Here is a 16794-nt window from a genome sequence, read left to right on the forward strand (position 1 = left end):
ACCCATATGGTGGCTCAACCATCTATAACTCCAGTCCCAGGAGGTCTGATGCTTGTGATGCACAGACATCCATGCAAGGAAAACACCCTCGACATTAATTAATTAACTGTGATATAAAGTAAACTTGTTATAAATATATCATTAGACTCTGGTCTGGGCTAGAAAAATAAATGGCTTAGTAGGTGTTGTGCTGACTGTGCAAGCATGAGGACCTAAGTTCAGTTCCCGAGTGCCCAGTCTTAAAGACAGAGCCACAGGATAGGGCTCAGAGCTGCGTGCAGTCAGGGAGCTTGCTGGAGCTTGCTGGCTGCAGCCCAGACCCAATAATGAACTCCGGATGAAGTGGGAATCCCTGTCTGAAAAAGTCAGAGATGTAGAAAAAGACACTTAGAATTGCTGTCTCTCTGCACACACTCTACATTCACACACACACACACACACACACACACACACACACACACACACACACCACAGACATCACTATATTCTGAAGGACACTTCTTTAAAGGCAGCACCTTGTCATCTAGTTAGCATTCATCTCATCTCATCTTAGATACCTTGAGCATATTATTAAAAATAGGAATTCCACACAATGCCATTTTAGACAAAATGCATACATCTATGCTTTCCCAAAAGATTCAGAACTAAAATTTTAGTTTAGTTCTGTAGCCAAAATGCACAATGTTTGGGGGGAAAACTATCATATCGGAGTCAAAATGCAGGGTCTGGGCCTTATGCTGAGAGAGACTCAGAAGTCAGTTGTGATTTCTTCCATCCTTTCTTCCTTCCTTATTCCTTCCTTATTCCTTCCTTCCTTCCTTTCTCTCTTATTTACTTTCTTTCTTGCTTACTTTCTTATTTACTTACTTTCTCTATTTCTTCCTTCCTTCCTTTCTTAATTTACTTACTTATCTACTTACTTACTTATATTCTGGTCAGCACTTTTACCTGTGTGCCATCACTTGCTTGAAAGATGGTCCAGTCCATTTTGTTTTTCTTAGTGCTGAGGGATTGAATGCTGGACCTGGGACTGCACTGAGTTTCCTGGATTGACTTTGCTTGTTTCTTGATTCTAGACGCCCCCTAGTGTCCAAAGTGCAGCAAAGGCGAATTGTCTTCCATAGTCTTTAGGCTGTAGCTAAACTGACTTCTGGTGAGAATTGACCAGCTTCCCAATGCCCCTCTACCCGGAACACTTTAACCTGAGAGCATGTGTGGTTTAGTATAGATGTGTTGGCAATACCAATAAACCAGAGTCTCAAACACCTTCTCTGATATAAATGCGTTCTTTTGCAGAAAGGGTCTCTCTGTGTGGCCCTGACTGTCCCAGACCATACTATGTAGACCAGGCTGGCCTTGAACTCAAGAGAGCTACCTAATGCTGCCTCAAGAATGCTGAGATTAAAAGTGTGTGTCACCACACAGGGCTTACAAATGCAATCTTATTATTTGTGCACTTTTGTTTTTTCCAAGGTTGCCAGGCTATTCTTTCAGAAATGTAATTCTCAACCAGAAAGCACACATATTGTGCTGGCTGAAAATTGTTACATTAATTTGTACCAGCTGCTGTGTTGATTATTTGAATAGGGATATCTCAGAAAAGAATTACAACACATGGGGGGCGCTGAATGCCTTGATTTGAAGGTTTCAATCTGGTGACACGGAAGGGACAGTGGGCAGCATCTACAGCTAGAGTGATGCTTTCTAACTTGCATCCTTAAGTGTAAAGAAAAAAAGAGGAAGGCACACACATGCAAACTCACACACACATGCGCAGACACACACACACACACACACAGAGACAGAGAGAGAGAGAGAGAGAGAGAGAGAGAGAGAGAGAGATCTTTGTGAGATGGAAAGAAGGCAGGAAAACACTTAGTTCTGTGCTTGATTTAGCTGTCAAATTGCTGCCTGACCTTGGAAAAATAACACTGTAAAATGAGGAATCTTCAAACACATCAGGATGGCACTCTGAGATCCTTTGGACTGTAATAACAAAATCCAAGAACTCTAGAGATGGCTTACCCACAACAGAAATGTCCTTCTCATAGTTTTGGTGGGTGTGGAGTTCTTCAGAACACTCCATCTCTACTGAAGCCAGCTTCCTGGTCATAGACAGACACCACCTTACCTCTCTCCAGTTGACCTTATCTGACTGAGGAGAGTTTCTCCCCTCTCCCCCTCCTCTCTGTCTCTCTCTATCTGCTATTTCTCTATCTTTCTCTTCTCTCTCTCTCTCTCTCTCTCTCTCTCTCTCTCTCTCTCTCTCTCTCTGTGTGTGTGTGTGTGTGTGTGTGTACAAAGGATAGAGAAGGCAGGGGAGCTCTCTGACCTTTTTGTTTTCTTTTTAAAAAGCCCTAATTATGCCTGGCCTGATGTCTCACACCTTTAATTCCAGCACTTGGGAGGTGGAGGCAGCCAGATTGCTGAGAGTTCCAGGATAGCTTGTTGTAATAAGCGAGTCCAACTTGGTGAAGGAATGTATTCGAATTGGGGTACACGATAGGAGAATGAGCAAGGGGTTCCTTACAGGAAGACGGGTGATTCAAAAACAGCTGCATCACTGAAAAGCAGGTCCCAGAACAGTTAGCAGCTGTGAAAGCTGTGACCCAGCAGCAGCAGCAGCACCTGTTGCTCTGCACAACCTGCAGGAATTACTCTATAGTTCGCAGAGCAGCATCTCTCCCCCAGCGTTTGTTCACTCCTTCTATAGCTGGACAGGGAAGGGCCTTGCACATATTGCAAGCTTTGACCTCCCCAGACAGGGAGCATTCTGTCCCCACACACCTCACCTCACCCATGCGCAGGGAATATTTCACATTGGAGGAATCTTGTTTAACACAACCTGACACATTATTTCCCCATGGACTAACTTTTCCTCCATGTCTCATTCCTCCATTACATAAATAAAAAATAACAACATGTTTATATTTAAGGCCATAACCATAAAGGCATTTAGTTAAAGTACTCACCACTCAGGACTAGGAAATAAAACAATCTTTTTCTCAGTGTTTCTTCAAGTTCTGAATTGAGACCATGCCTATTAATGCTTTTCTGCTAGACAGTTTCTGCTGAATACTAACAGAATGTTAGAGCTTGCGCAGCAAAAGGCAATCCAGCACATTCAAACCTCCCTTTAAAGAATGTTATTGGGGGCTGGACAATGGGCTGGAGGTTAAGAGCAGTTGGTGCTGTTATGAAGGACCCAGGTTCAGTTCCCAGCACCCACATGGTGATTCAAAACCATCTGTAACTCAGGGTACCCAGCGCCCTCTTCTGACCTCCCAGGTAACAGGAACACTCATGGTACACACACATGCAGGCAGGCAAAATACTCATGCACATAAAATCATACAAATTCATCTAACAGAATGAGTTTGAATACAATAGACAGTGGTAAAAGCCGTGGAGGGAACAAGGTAGTGGAGGAGTGCAGGGAGAGATGAGGGTGGATAGCAGACCTGGGGAGAGCAGCGGGTGGGGTGGGGAAGACAGAGGGCTTGCAGGGAAAAGAGAAAGGGTGGGTGGACGCATGTCTGTGACAAGTGGGAGACCTTAGTCACGGTAGGCTTTGGGAGGATATAAGGGGCCTCTAGCTGAGGCTCCTAGTGGCAGGGGCCATGGAGACTGAAGAGGACACCCTCTAACCTGACAAGACTCCTAGTAGAGGAAGGGGAACACCAACCCGCCCACAAAAACTTTGACCCCGAAATTACCCTGTCTACAAGATGTGCAAGTACTGAGGAAATGTCCAACCAATGCCTGGCCCAACCTGAGACCCACCCACCCCACTGGAAGACAGCCAACCCCTGACACTGTTAACAATGCTCTGCTGTGGTTGGAGAATGGAGCCCAGCAGAGCTGGGCACTCAGAGGCTCCACACAGCAGTGGATTGAACTAGATGCCAAGACTCACAGCTAAACCTTGGGCAATGCGTAGGCAGTCTTGTGGAGAAGTGGGGGGAAGGAGAAAAGGACCTGGAGGTGACAGAAACTCAAGAAGACCAACAGAGCCAACTAACCAGGGTCCCGAGGGGCTGTGGTGTCTGACGCACCAACCAAGGACCATGCATGGACTGGACCTCGGTCCTCCATATAGATGTAGCTGATGGACACAGCTCAGGATTCATGTGGGTCCTTTCCTAAGTGGATGAGGTCTGTCTCTAACATGGACTCTGTTGCCTGCTTTTTGATCCCTTCCCCCTGGGGGGACTGCCTGGCCAGGCCACTGGGAAAGAAGACAACCTCAGGGCTGATGTGACTTGATGAGTGGGGCAGGTGAGGACGGGGAGGGGTTCCCCTTTTCTGAGGAATAGGACAGGGGGATAGAGGAAAAGGGAGGGAGGGGGCATTGGGAGGAGAGAAGGGAGAGGACACTACCAGGATGTAAAGTGAATAAATATTAAATAGAATTATTTTTTATTTTTAAATTTTTTAAAATCATTTTTTTAAAAAAGATTTATTTATTATTATGTATAGAGTGCTCTGCCTGCATATACAACCCACAGGGCAGAAGAGGGCACCAGATCTCATTATAGATGGCAGTAAGCCACAATGTGTTTGCGTGAATTGAACTCAAGACCTCTCGAAAAGCAGTCAGTGCTCTTAACCACTGAGCCATCTCTCCAGCCCCTAGAATTATTATTTAAAACCTTATGTATCAGTCTAAGAAATATCAGGCAAGATTGATTTACCAGGTGCTTACTAAGATCATGGCCTAAAACACAACTTGGCATAAACTTAAATCCATTTTTTTTAACTGAAAATTTTTTTCATTTTTTTTTTTCATATTACAGTGTAACCATTATAGATGATAGAAAGGTATAAGAAAGCACAGTGAATTCGGGCCCCCACAGTGGTATTGGCCTGGTTTTGGTCTAGCAAGATGTAACATCCACTCTTTGGCTTTCTGATTTTAGGTAAGTTGTTTATGATAATATTTACCCATAGCATCATTTTAAATACTAACTGAGGTAATGTGTGTAAAACGTTCAGCACATAGTATTATTCAATAAGTGACAGGTGATATTTAGTCAGACTTCTACTACATTAGAATCACCTGGCAACAAGTGACACAACACATCCAACCGATGTAATCTATCCTTATAAGGTGCATTGCTGCATAGAATTAGTGATCAACCACTCAGCTATTGTTTTCCATGATTTATTTTGTAAATTACAATACTCATTGATCTTGTGTGTGCATATATGTGTGTGCATGTGAAACATGACATGCAACCTGTGTGTGGAGAGCAGAGAAGAACTCGCAGGAGTCAGTTCCATCCATCCTCTGCGTCCTGGGGAACCACACTTAGGCAGTGAGATTGGAAACAAGTGCTTCTCCAGGCTGAGGCATCTCACTGGCCTGCCATGGTTTAAGAGAGACACAGTCAGCTGGGGGAGGGAGCTCCATCCATAGAGTTCACAGAGAGTCCCGGATTTCATTCCCAGAACCACGCAGAGCAGGCCTAATGGAGCATACCTGTCACCCCAGCCCAAAGGAAGCGAAGACAGGTGGACAGTGTAGTCAGAAGTCCAAGGACGCCTGGGAAGTTAGGGACGCATGTTTGCCATGAGCTCATGAAATCTGAGCGTGAAGGCTTCAGAAGGCTGTTCTCTCCTGTGGATTTTCTTTCCCCCACACTATCTCTGAATTCAGTTTGTCAACCCAGTTCAGCAGCCACCTAAAGAATCACCTCTGTGGAGAGGACATTCTAGTGGGATTCTAGATGAGAGAATCATGGGAGAAAGGCAAAGTAGAAGGACCCAGAGGGTCCTAGAAGCCTACAAGTAGAACATTATGATAGGCAGATTTGGGCATAGGGGTCCCGCTCAAACTAAGGCACCAGCCAAGGACAATACAGGCGGTAAACCTTAAACCCCTACCCAGATCTAGCCAATGGACGGAACACTCTCCACAGTAGAGTGGAGAGTGGGATATTACTTTCTCACATACTCTGGTGCCTCACCTTTGACCATGTCCCCTGGAGGGGGAGACCTGATGGCACTCAGAGGAAGGACAGCAGGTTACCAAGAAGAGACTTGATACCCTATGAACATATAGAGGGGGAGGTAATCCCCCTCAGGAACAGTCATAGGGGAGGGGAATAAGGGGAAAATGGGAGGGAGGGAAGAACGGGAGGATACAAGGGAAGGGATAACCATTGAGATGTAACAAGAATAAATTAATAAAAAAAAAAAAATCACCTCTGTAATGTGAGGACCAGGTGGTCACTGAAGTGACCTAGGAAGGGAAAAGCCCACTCATATGACCCCACAATCCTTAGGAAATGGCCTGAGGTCACAAACATAATACCTCTCACCTATTTTTATTAATTATAATAACTTTTCTTGAAAATGATTACTGGGTCAGATACAAAGTAGTCTGCAAAAATGCCAATGTTCTTCAAATCTTTGTTTTAATTTTAGGTTTTATTATTCAAAAACTGACAGAGCTCACACACTGACAGTAATCAGATCCAGGACCATGACTCAGCGACCTTCTGTGTAGTTAGAGAAGCCATTCAGGACAGAAGCTGTGAAGCTTCACACTATATTTTGTAATTTCAGTCTCAAATATATTTTATGCACGTACCATTATATTGTCTGCCTCTGCTATTTCAAGATTAGAGACAGATCTGAATGTAAATAGGTGGAAGCCGCTAAAACAATACTAACTTTGAAATTGGTACAGAAACCCACACACCCATTTCTTGTTGATCAGGTTTGAGAAACTGAATGCTATTTTTTCTTTCTTTCTCCTTCTCCTTCTTTTTTCTTCTTTCTTCTTTCTTCTTTCTTTTTTCTTCTTTCCTTCTTCTTCTTCTTCTTCTTCTTCTTCTTCTTCTTCTTCTTCTTCTTCTTCTTTCCCTTCTTCTTCTCCTTCTCCTCCTTCTCTGCCTCCTCCTCCTTCTTCTTTTTTGGTTTTCCAAGTCAGGGTTTCTCTGTTTTAGCCTTGCCTGTCCTGGAGTAGCTTTGTAGATCAGGCTGGCCTCGAACTCAGAGTGCTCAGCCTGCCTCTACCTCACCAGTGCTGGCGCTAAAGGTATGTGTGACCACGCCCAGCTTATTTACTTATAAAAGAAACCATTCCTGGAAGGAGAAGAAAATGGATAAGGAACATTCCACTCATCAGGATTCAAAGGTAAAGAGAGGCAATCTCTACTTCTCAACAGCGACACCTGCTGGTGCCTCATGGGTACAGTTTGGCACTTCCAGGAGCCTCTCTGATCAGTGTTGCTGGAATGAGCTTGAACACCAGGTCTTACTTGCTCTATTCTTGCAGATTTAGAGGTTACATTTCTCATTATTACAAAAATATAAGAAAAATATAAGAAAATAGAAGGAAGAGACCTCAATTCCATCAACTTTACTTCCATTATTTGATGTTTAAAAACATACTAAATTCCCTGACAGAAGAATTCCAGTTCATATATGTAGGTTTATCCCTCCACCCTGACACAGGAATGCCTAGTCCTGTCTGCTCTCTATTCTTCCTCGTGGGGTGACTGTGTTACTCTGGTCCTTGAAGGTGGGCTGGATGGAGTGACTCATAGCAACACCGGTGAACAAAAAGGGCAACCAATGAACTGCAGTGGAGAAATACACAGATATGACCAACCCTAGGTGAGTAGGTGAACATAACCAAGGATGTTATTTATGTACATACCAGGTAACCTTGATGCCCTACAGTTACCCCAAACCAAGGTGAGCCACAGTAGATCAATGAAGACTGGGGCCAATTTACTAAATCCCTAAAAAATCTGCACTTGCCAACCCGGATTTCAGAAGTGAAAAAAGTCAGAGATTTGCTGTGCTGGCTAGTTTTATGTCAACCTGGAATAAGCAAGAGTCATGGGAGAGGAGGGAGCCTTAAGGAAGTGACTCCATAAGATCAGGCTCAGGTCATGCCAATAGGGCATTTTCTTCAATAGTGATTGATGGGGGAGGGGGAGGGCCCAGCCCATTGTTGATGGTGCAATCCCTCAGCTGGTGAACCTGGGTTCTAGAAGAAAGCAGGCTGAGCAAACCATGGGAGGAGCCAGGAAGCTGTCCATGGCTTAAAGAAGCTAATAGTTCTCTGAGCCATCCTTAGTTGCCTGTAGTTATTTGTCTAAAGGGGAGAAGGGAGAAATTGAGGCTGTTGATTGATAGTACTTATCTGGATTCCATTTGACCTGAGAGCTGGATTTCTGGAGCTGAAAAGAATCCTTAGCCGAGAACATGATCTGATGCCAGGGCTTTCTCACAGGCCGGGGACAAGTTCTTAGACAGGCTTGTTGCATGTGGCAGGAGATCCTAGTGGCTGGCAAGCAGCATGGGTTGATCATAGAATTTAAGGAAAGCAGATCTGCTGTGAGACGGTGGAGAAAGATCCCGCGAGATTACTTTCCTGTACTGGGCCACCAGCTTTGTGATCCAATAAGATACCAGGCAATAGATTATATGATGGTTATTATATGAGCATGGGGAGAGAAGGAAAGGGGGAGGGGGACCCCAGAGAGAGACTGAGACAGAGAGACAGAGGAAGAGAGAGAAGGAGAGGGAAAGGGTGGAAGAGAGGTGAGAGGGGGAGGCCCTGAAGAGCATTTGGCCTTTATATAGCCTGGGTAGGGTCACGGGAATAATATTCTAGAGTACCTTTTCACATCAATAGAAAAAACCTAAAAATGTAAAAATTAAAAGTGTTGCAGTAATGTCCAGCAGTGATTTTATGGTATACCTTAGTGATTCTTTGCCACTGTACTGTTTTGTGGATAGAATCTGGAGGAATTTAGAAAGATAAATCACCAGCTTTCATTTGTTAAGCAGAACTTAATATGCCATTCTGATGTGTAATCAGAAGAACAGATTAATAAAGAGGTTCTCTTGATCTGCCACATGAATGCAGGTCCCTGAGAAACTTAGAGAAGACTGCCTAAGGACATTTTCCAAAGACTACGGAGAATCACCAACAAGACACATTCAAGCCTAAGCAATCATATTATTCAACAACAAAATGTTTAATATACAACATAGGATAAATGAGTGAAAATATTTGTAAATAATAAAGTAATACACAAAAACATAAGGAATATGCTAAGATGAAGGAAGGGAAGGATGCAGGCAAATGGAATTCTGGGTATTCAATTATCAGTTACTAAGAATATGAAGGGTAGGAAGACAGCTTGGCTCCTGGACAAGCGGCCTCAGTCCTCCTCTTCCATCAGGCCACTACGTAGAACATATTCTTGAAACATACTTGATAACAATGGTGTTGTGTTGTTCACTGCCAAATAAAACATAAAATACCATCTTGGTACGAACATTCTCAGATGATAGGTTCACCTCAATTCCCATAGAATTAGTTTTTCAGAGTTTTCCCTCAACTCTACACAGTGTTTTTTCAGGACAGCCAGGGCTGCTACACAGAGAAACCCTGAGTTGTAAAAAAGAGTTGACATTCTTATATATAGTATTATAAAAATACAGGAGTCAGAATATCAAGGTACCTGACATTTCTCCATATATCCTTAATTATTTAATTAATCCCAGTCCTGGGGTTTACTTCTTACATAAAATCTGGACCACAGGGAGGGGGCAATGAAAATTTAGAGGTGTTTTCTAACAGTAGGAGAACACCTACAGCACAGTGAAGTCTCCATTCACAATGGAGTGATTACACTCCCCAAAGCTCTTTGTTATCAGCGATAGTTTCAACATCAAAGGATTCTAACGTTTAAGCTGTGATAATAGAACATCACTACCATACCGTCATGAATAGGCGAAGAATTGAACTTTTTAGAAGGGCCAGCGAATGAGGTTTCATAGAAAACCATAGTTTTTTCTTCACCAAATATTCTTGGAGTGTTTTCCACTAAAAATTTTACCAATGATACCTGTGGCAAAAAAAAAAAGAGGGGGGGGAACTCTGTTATTCTGCATGGCTGTACATCACATTTGATATATGAGTCTTGCGTCCTAGTGTAAAATTCTAAGTCAGCTGTTAGATGATAGAGGGGAATTTTTCTGTTAGAAATGTAAAAGTTGATTTTGAGATCAGGTGTTAAAATGTGATCATCACAGGGCAATCTTATATAAGAGGATGGTTTCCAGCTTCCCATTGTGTGTGCTAGTATAGACTGTCAACGTGAGTAACTTTAGTTCCATTTGTCACCCAAATGGATGAGCATGTTTCTAAGGATGCTTACAGAAAGTCCCACCCAAGAGGGAACCTGGGCACCTCTGAATGTGGCCTCATCCTATTGAAAGTTCCCATTTTATACTAAAAGGAGGTGATGGACAAAGCCAACTGAGCAGTGGCATTCATGGGTCTCTCATTCTCACTGCAGATGCAGCGTGATCAGCCTGATGCTCAGGTTCATTCTATTGGGAGGTATTTGAAGTAAGGCTTCTTCGGAGGGAACTGGATAATTGTGGGTCTGTAATGGCAGGTTCTTTGGAACCCTACTTTTTTCTCTCGTTCTGTCATTCTACACAATCAAAGAACAAGATTTTCTGAGGTAGGCTTTCTTACAGTGTTCTCATTACAGGTTCAAGAACAATTCATTAAATAAATAACACATCAGAAAACCAAGTACTGAGAGTCAGAAGAACCATTTGATCTCTTTTCTCTGTAAATTTTGAAATTCTATGATGATATTTGAAAGGTGCCTACCATAGAAAAGTATATGAAAGAATTCTCATTAGCAACAAGGGGCCGAGGATCTATTTAATCACACTAACCGGGCCTCTAACAACTATGTCTGTTCAAAGCAATCCATATTGCCTTGGCTTAGATGGAGAAACCACCTTAGAAAGAAGTAGAAGTTCACACATTCCTCAGTGATGACATCAGCATTGAGTCTTGATAGCTGAACCCAGCAGCCATCTTTTCTCATCCTTTCACAACATTTGCTCTCATTGGTTAGCTTAATGATAGACTACTCCACATCACAATGGCCAGAGGACTGAGCTCAGCACCCACTGCAGTTCTACCTACTTAACACGCACCAAGGATTCTTCTCCTCCAGAAAAACACAGTGTAGGGGTGACTTCTATCAAAAACCAGAACAGACTCCCAGGAAAACATGTGTTCTTTCTTCTTGTAAAACTTGTTTCCCCTAGACATAAAAGTCTCATTACCTTCTTGGTCATATCCTTTCCTAATCCCGAGTTGGAGGAACTTGGCATCCATAGTAAACTTGGTGCTAAACAAACAGCTAAATTATCAGCAGTCATGTGGTTTTGTTCCGAATTTCTCTCAATTTTGTATAACATTCTGAAAAGCTGTTTCAGGAAAATGGCATTCACTTGCGGCAGTTTCTCTATAAGTCTGAAGACAGAGACAAATAATATGAAAACATTAAGTTTTACTCAGTAATTTGTAAAAATAAAGAAGGAGGACAGAGGAATTGTATCTCATTCGTTGTTTTCTGAGAGTAAAATGAGAGTAGGAATGCCCTTGAACGATTTCCCCAAAGTTAGAAAAAAGAGACAAGTTTATTTGGTATATAAATGCTGAGATTGTAAGCATGGGCCACTGTGACTCCCCACGTCATCTTCTCCTTGTGAAATGTCTTCCATGTATGTGAGCCAGTGAAATCTCTTGTTCTCAGTCAATATTGTTAGTACATAACTGTGTGGTATGCAACCTAATGTGTCTAAGCAAACATTATGCCTACTTTTTATGTTGTTCAGTCAGCTAGTAGGCATTACCTCTGCACAGCCATCAACTTCTCCTCTTCATTGCCTTTCCCAATGGCATCAATCCATTCCTCGTATAATTTGCATGACAACAAGCTACCTCTTATGTTTTGTAGAAACTCCTAATAAACATAGAAAGTAAATATTTTGTAGAAAAGTAAAAAATCACAGAAATTATTCAAACTACTTTACAGTATAAAATTCAGTTTACTCTGAAATGTCCTCCTATGTCCCACCCTCTCTCCTAGCTAGAACCGTGACTGTCATGTAGGCCCATTAAGTTCGTCCATCAAAAAGAGAAACTGAAGAGCAAGTTTTCAGTAGAGCCGGGATTGCAGACAAATCTCTTGGCTCACAGGGCCTCTATTGGCCACCTGAGCCAACTAGAGCACAAGAGATAATAGCTCAGTTCAAATTCGATTTTTTATTTTTATTTTTTAAAGATATATTTATTTATTATTATGTTTACAGTGCTCTGCCTGTATGTACATCTGCAGGCAGAGGAGGACATCAGATCACATTACAAATGGTTGTGAGCCACCATGTGATTGTTGGGAATTGAACTCATGACCTCTGGAAGAGCAGACTGTGCTCTTAACAACTGAGCTATCTCTCCAGGCCCCAAGTCCTATTTTTAAATGGCCCAAACATACACATTATGGTAATTTCTACAGGTCAAGGATTTTTACTTCTATCATTAATGGTTCTGAATCAAGTGATCTAACTGCATGGACCCATGTGCTCATAAGTAAAGGCTGAGTGAGCCTAGACTTACTCTCTTGTGTATATTCTTTGAGAGAAAATGGTTCTAGTGACATCCTGCCAGTAATGGAGGAAATGGAATGTGTATCTTTGTATAGTGACTGTAAACTACATATCAGAAAGCTGGATATGTGACACTTTGTGATCCAAAGGTGAGCATAGAGGTCCCAATTCGCTTCTAAATATTTAAGCTAATGCAGACAATGTAGCTGTTATCCACCCATCAAAGAAGATTCTCTTTGCAATGGATGGAAACTATTACAGAAACCCACAGCTGTTTAAAGCACAGGGGACAAAAGTCCCTGTGGTTCCTAGGCCCAGTGGATACATATACATGGTAACTCTTAAATGTTGGGCTCAGGAAACATTAGTTAAGAGTCAGAAAGATTTTAGAGCAGAAGATCAGGAAATCTGCCTTGAGAATGGGTCTCCTAGACATGATGGGAAGGCTTCACTCATGAGGTTTCAACAGTATGGTTGCTTAAGCAATACCTGACCAAAATCATCACCCAAATTAGTAACACTAACTTGGAATGAGGAAATGTCATGAAGCCAAACTTCTACACAAAGGTGTCCATACACATAAATATTAATGAAAATGATAAAATTAAGTCTTTCCCAGAAATCAATTCCCAATTGTTAATGTAATACCAAGTGGTTTGCTCAGAATTAGTATATATACTACTAACCATAAGTGGACTCATCAGGATTTATATGTATCCATATAATAATAATAATAATAATAATAATAATAATAATAATAATAATAATAAAGAAAGAAAATGGGCCATTCACTTGAGAAGTGGGAGATTGAAGAAAAACAACCTTAAAGCAAGGAAAAGGAAGACTCGACTGCTCTAATAGAAATTTGATCTTAATAATAAGGTAAAAAAAATCACTTTATGGAGTGGACGGGATGTCTCAGTGATTAAGAATACCTAGGTGCTTCACAGTCACAGTCACGAGCACCTGCATCTGGATTTCAATGTTGTGTGTGTGTGTGTGTGTGTGTGTGTGTGTGTGTGTGTGTGTGTGTGTGAGAGAGAGAGAGAGAGAGGGGGGGGGGGGAGAGAGAGAGAGAGAGAGGGAGAATGATATTTCATTGGGATGTGTAGCAATGATATATGTGAAGGAAACACTTGCCTCTCAGAAACAGACTAGAGAGTGAGAATGAAGAACAGTGGTAGCAAAATGCACATGACGAGGCATGTAGACCCGATAACACTCACATGCATGTAAGAAATTACCCGCCACACATTATTATTATTATTTTGAAATGATTTATGTCTCTTGTGTCCTCATGCATCCCCTCAGGAGGATGAAACATAGTTACCTTACTGTTTTTTAAGGCTAGCTTATGCTTGAGTCTCATTCCTTATGTTGTAAACATCAGAGGAGCCCTTTAGCTGACCTGATGTCTATCATCTGTATCTCCTGGCATTCAAGGGAATGGAAACTACTCACAGATTCAGAGCAATCCTGAGTGTGATGGCGCAAGGACTCTCCCTACCTTTAGGACCGATGCTGTCACATGAATGTCTTCACAGTTTAACTTTACGTCTTCTCCACGCTCCAGTTTTTCCTTTAGGATTTGTACTGATGCCATGGTAGATGATGTTGTAAAAATGCCCTCAGTGTTTGGCCCCTTCTCTCTCAGGATGTGGAGCATGTCCTGAGAGGAAGAAAGGGAAGTGCTCGTCACCCCATCTACAGCACAGAGCACTGTTTGCGTCTTGAGAGCCAGACCAATGGTGCAGGGCAGGATGAAGAGCGCACTGAACTGGCTTTGCCTCTATCTTTTGTTGTGCTCGCACCAGCCCAAAGTTGGCCCTGAAACCTCAGGCAACTGTTCATTTTATCAGGGTTTCCACTCTAGTAAAGTGATTAACCTGTTCTCAGTTCCTGGCTTCTGGTGAGCAGCCCTCTCTTGGTGAGTAGCCCTCTCTTGGTGAGTAGCCCTCTCTTGGTAAGTAGCCTGCTCCTAGTGAGTAGCCCTCTCTTGGTGAGTAGCCCTCTCTTGCCTTCCTCCTCGTAAGCCAATGATTTGATGCACAATTGTTTCTCCACTTGGTGACAGAATTGAAGGGGGTATTTAAGCTGCAGATTTTGAACCTAGGACAGCGAGAGAAGAACCAGGTGAGACCTACCATAATTACTGGGGGCAGATTGCCATCCTCACAAACATCAGTGAGATCTCTGGCAAAGAGATTCTTTGTCTTAGCAACTGGCAGGGCTGTGCATACTTCATCCTGGTGGGGCACAGACTCCTTGTGGAACAACGAAGTTATGAAATGACATCTTTTCTTAGCTGTTTTTTCTTCCACATCTAAAGTGCAGAAGAGATTATTACATGGAGTAGTGTAACACATATTTTTTTTCTTAACAGAATTCCAATTGCATAATACGCCTGTTGTAATGGACACGTACAAAGAGGGAATCATTTGTAATATATTTCCCCACATTCTAAAATCGGTTCATCATTCTGTAGTGTGTGGACATTCTTCTCTATACTCCACCCTGTCACTAATCTTAGAGACATGATCTGAGTTTTGTCCAAATGGAATTCTCAGAAGACGATGCTGGCTAACCACCACACTGCATCATGAGGTCGTTGACACCCAGCTGAATAAACTTCCTGAGTTATAAATACAGTCAGCTGCCTCAGGGGTCACATCCTGTGTCAAAGCCACCCTCACAGGTATTCACATTAAGTGGTTTTCCATTGTGCTCAAATGTCACAGTGTATCTCCTCCTATTCTTAGTTGTCTTGCTGAGTCTAATTTCCTTCCTCATGAGCCTGTGTCCTTCATGAGAAAGTGGTCATGACTACTTTTGTCGTTCAGACTCTGGACCCTGGCTCCCATAGTGCATATGAAATGACCCTCCATGCACTATTATCATTTGGAACTATATGTCCCATGTATCCCACGAGGAAGATGAAAGATACCTAGTTGCATTATTGTTTATTATAGCTAGTTTATACTTGAGTCGTCGTTATTCCTTGTTATGAACTTCAGAGGATCCTTTTAGCTTAGAGATGAGATCAAATTTTCCTTTGCTCTTCTAAGACTGCTTTTAGAACATAAGACCAAATTAAAATATTAAATAAGTCACTTACAACAAATGCATTAAAAGTAAACTACAGCATCCTATAACAAAATATAAAATCGACTTTCTCAGTGTAGAACATACTGGTTGGCTGTCTAATACAAAATAATCCGGCCTGAAAACACTAGTAATATTATACAGACTGAATAAGGATGTATGAATCGGTACACTTGTGTGTTTATACATGTATATATGTCACTTTAAAAAAACAAGAAATTAAAAGGAATCAAGGCAGATATATGGGTATTTTTAGAGAAAGAAGAATAAAGGAGAAGAGAATGAAAGTATAGTATAATTTGAAAAAATATGTACACTAATTCAAAGGTCGCAAAACATAAATATTAGTTCCATTTCTAATTAGCTTCATTTCTAATGTGATTCGGGTCTAAAAGACACACATGAATATGCTTCTTTTGTTAGCTGAAATGAGATTAGAGACTGGACTAGGAACCCATCAAGCCCAGAACCGACCAACTTTAATTCCATACGTATAACTTTCTCTGTGTAGCTGTCATTACAGGTTTGTCTAAGTGCAGTTCATTTTCTGTTGTGATCATGAAATCACGGAATGGGGAACATAGGAAGATGCAGATCTTAGAAATCACATTCTAATGGGACAAAAATGTGTGCACACACAAGTATGTGTACACAGTGACTTGGCATTCCAGCTGAGGGTGACTTTCTCCCTGAATGAATGAAACATTCTCCCTACACAAACTGAGCTCTCTTAAGCCTTGCCTGCGCCATATTGTTTTGTTTTTGTTTTCTACAGCACCCTTTCTCCAAGTAACACAACACACTATGCATAGGTATGTTATGCAGAATAGAAGCAGGAACTGAGACAGGCACTTGAAGGAAGGTCAGGGACTTACTGCTCTGCTGATGGCGTCCTGCAGAGTCTCTGGGCTTTAGGATGAATCGCTCCTGGTCATTTGAGCTGCGATGTCTCCCAGGCAGCCCAAGCAGGGTTGGAAAATCAGTCAAGTTTCCTGATTCCCGTCTAGTGAAGTTATTTCCAATGTTTCTCACAACAATATCATATGGAATATCATGTCCTGTGAGAAGAGAGTGTGAATAGGAATTGAAATTCATGATAACAAGTGTGAGCAAACCTGCCAGTGTGATTCACCTGCACTGCCCTATTTTATTTCTCCCTGTGCTTCTGGGCCAGTAGCCTGCACACCCTAGAGCATCAGGGCTCTCCTGCGCTGCACTGCTAAGATGAGCATGTGTAACTGA

General features: G+C 42.1%; 1 protein-coding gene across 3 annotated transcripts in view; it reads right to left on the reverse strand.

Annotated features, from left to right (window-relative positions):
* Positions 1 to 9019: 9019 nt before the first annotated feature.
* The window catches only part of LOC311590411 (rho GTPase-activating protein 20-like), a 41912-nt gene continuing 34137 nt past the window's right edge, over positions 9020 to 16794 (reverse strand). For all 3 annotated transcript variants that reach the window (XM_084769354.1, XM_084769355.1, XM_084769356.1), the window contains 7 exons: positions 16428 to 16610; positions 14595 to 14773; positions 13958 to 14119; positions 11698 to 11807; positions 11125 to 11314; positions 9752 to 9878; positions 9020 to 9268 (listed from right to left, as the gene is read on the reverse strand). In XM_084769354.1, the coding sequence (XP_084625480.1) occupies positions 9189 to 9268; positions 9752 to 9878; positions 11125 to 11314; positions 11698 to 11807; positions 13958 to 14119; positions 14595 to 14773; positions 16428 to 16610 (1031 nt within the window). In that variant the 3' untranslated portion in view covers positions 9020 to 9188. The remainder of the gene's footprint in view (positions 9269 to 9751; positions 9879 to 11124; positions 11315 to 11697; positions 11808 to 13957; positions 14120 to 14594; positions 14774 to 16427; positions 16611 to 16794) is intronic.

This window comes from Acomys minous (assembly GCF_964271855.1).
Source record: "Acomys minous genome assembly, chromosome: 19".
NCBI lineage: Eukaryota > Metazoa > Chordata > Mammalia > Rodentia > Muridae > Acomys > Acomys minous.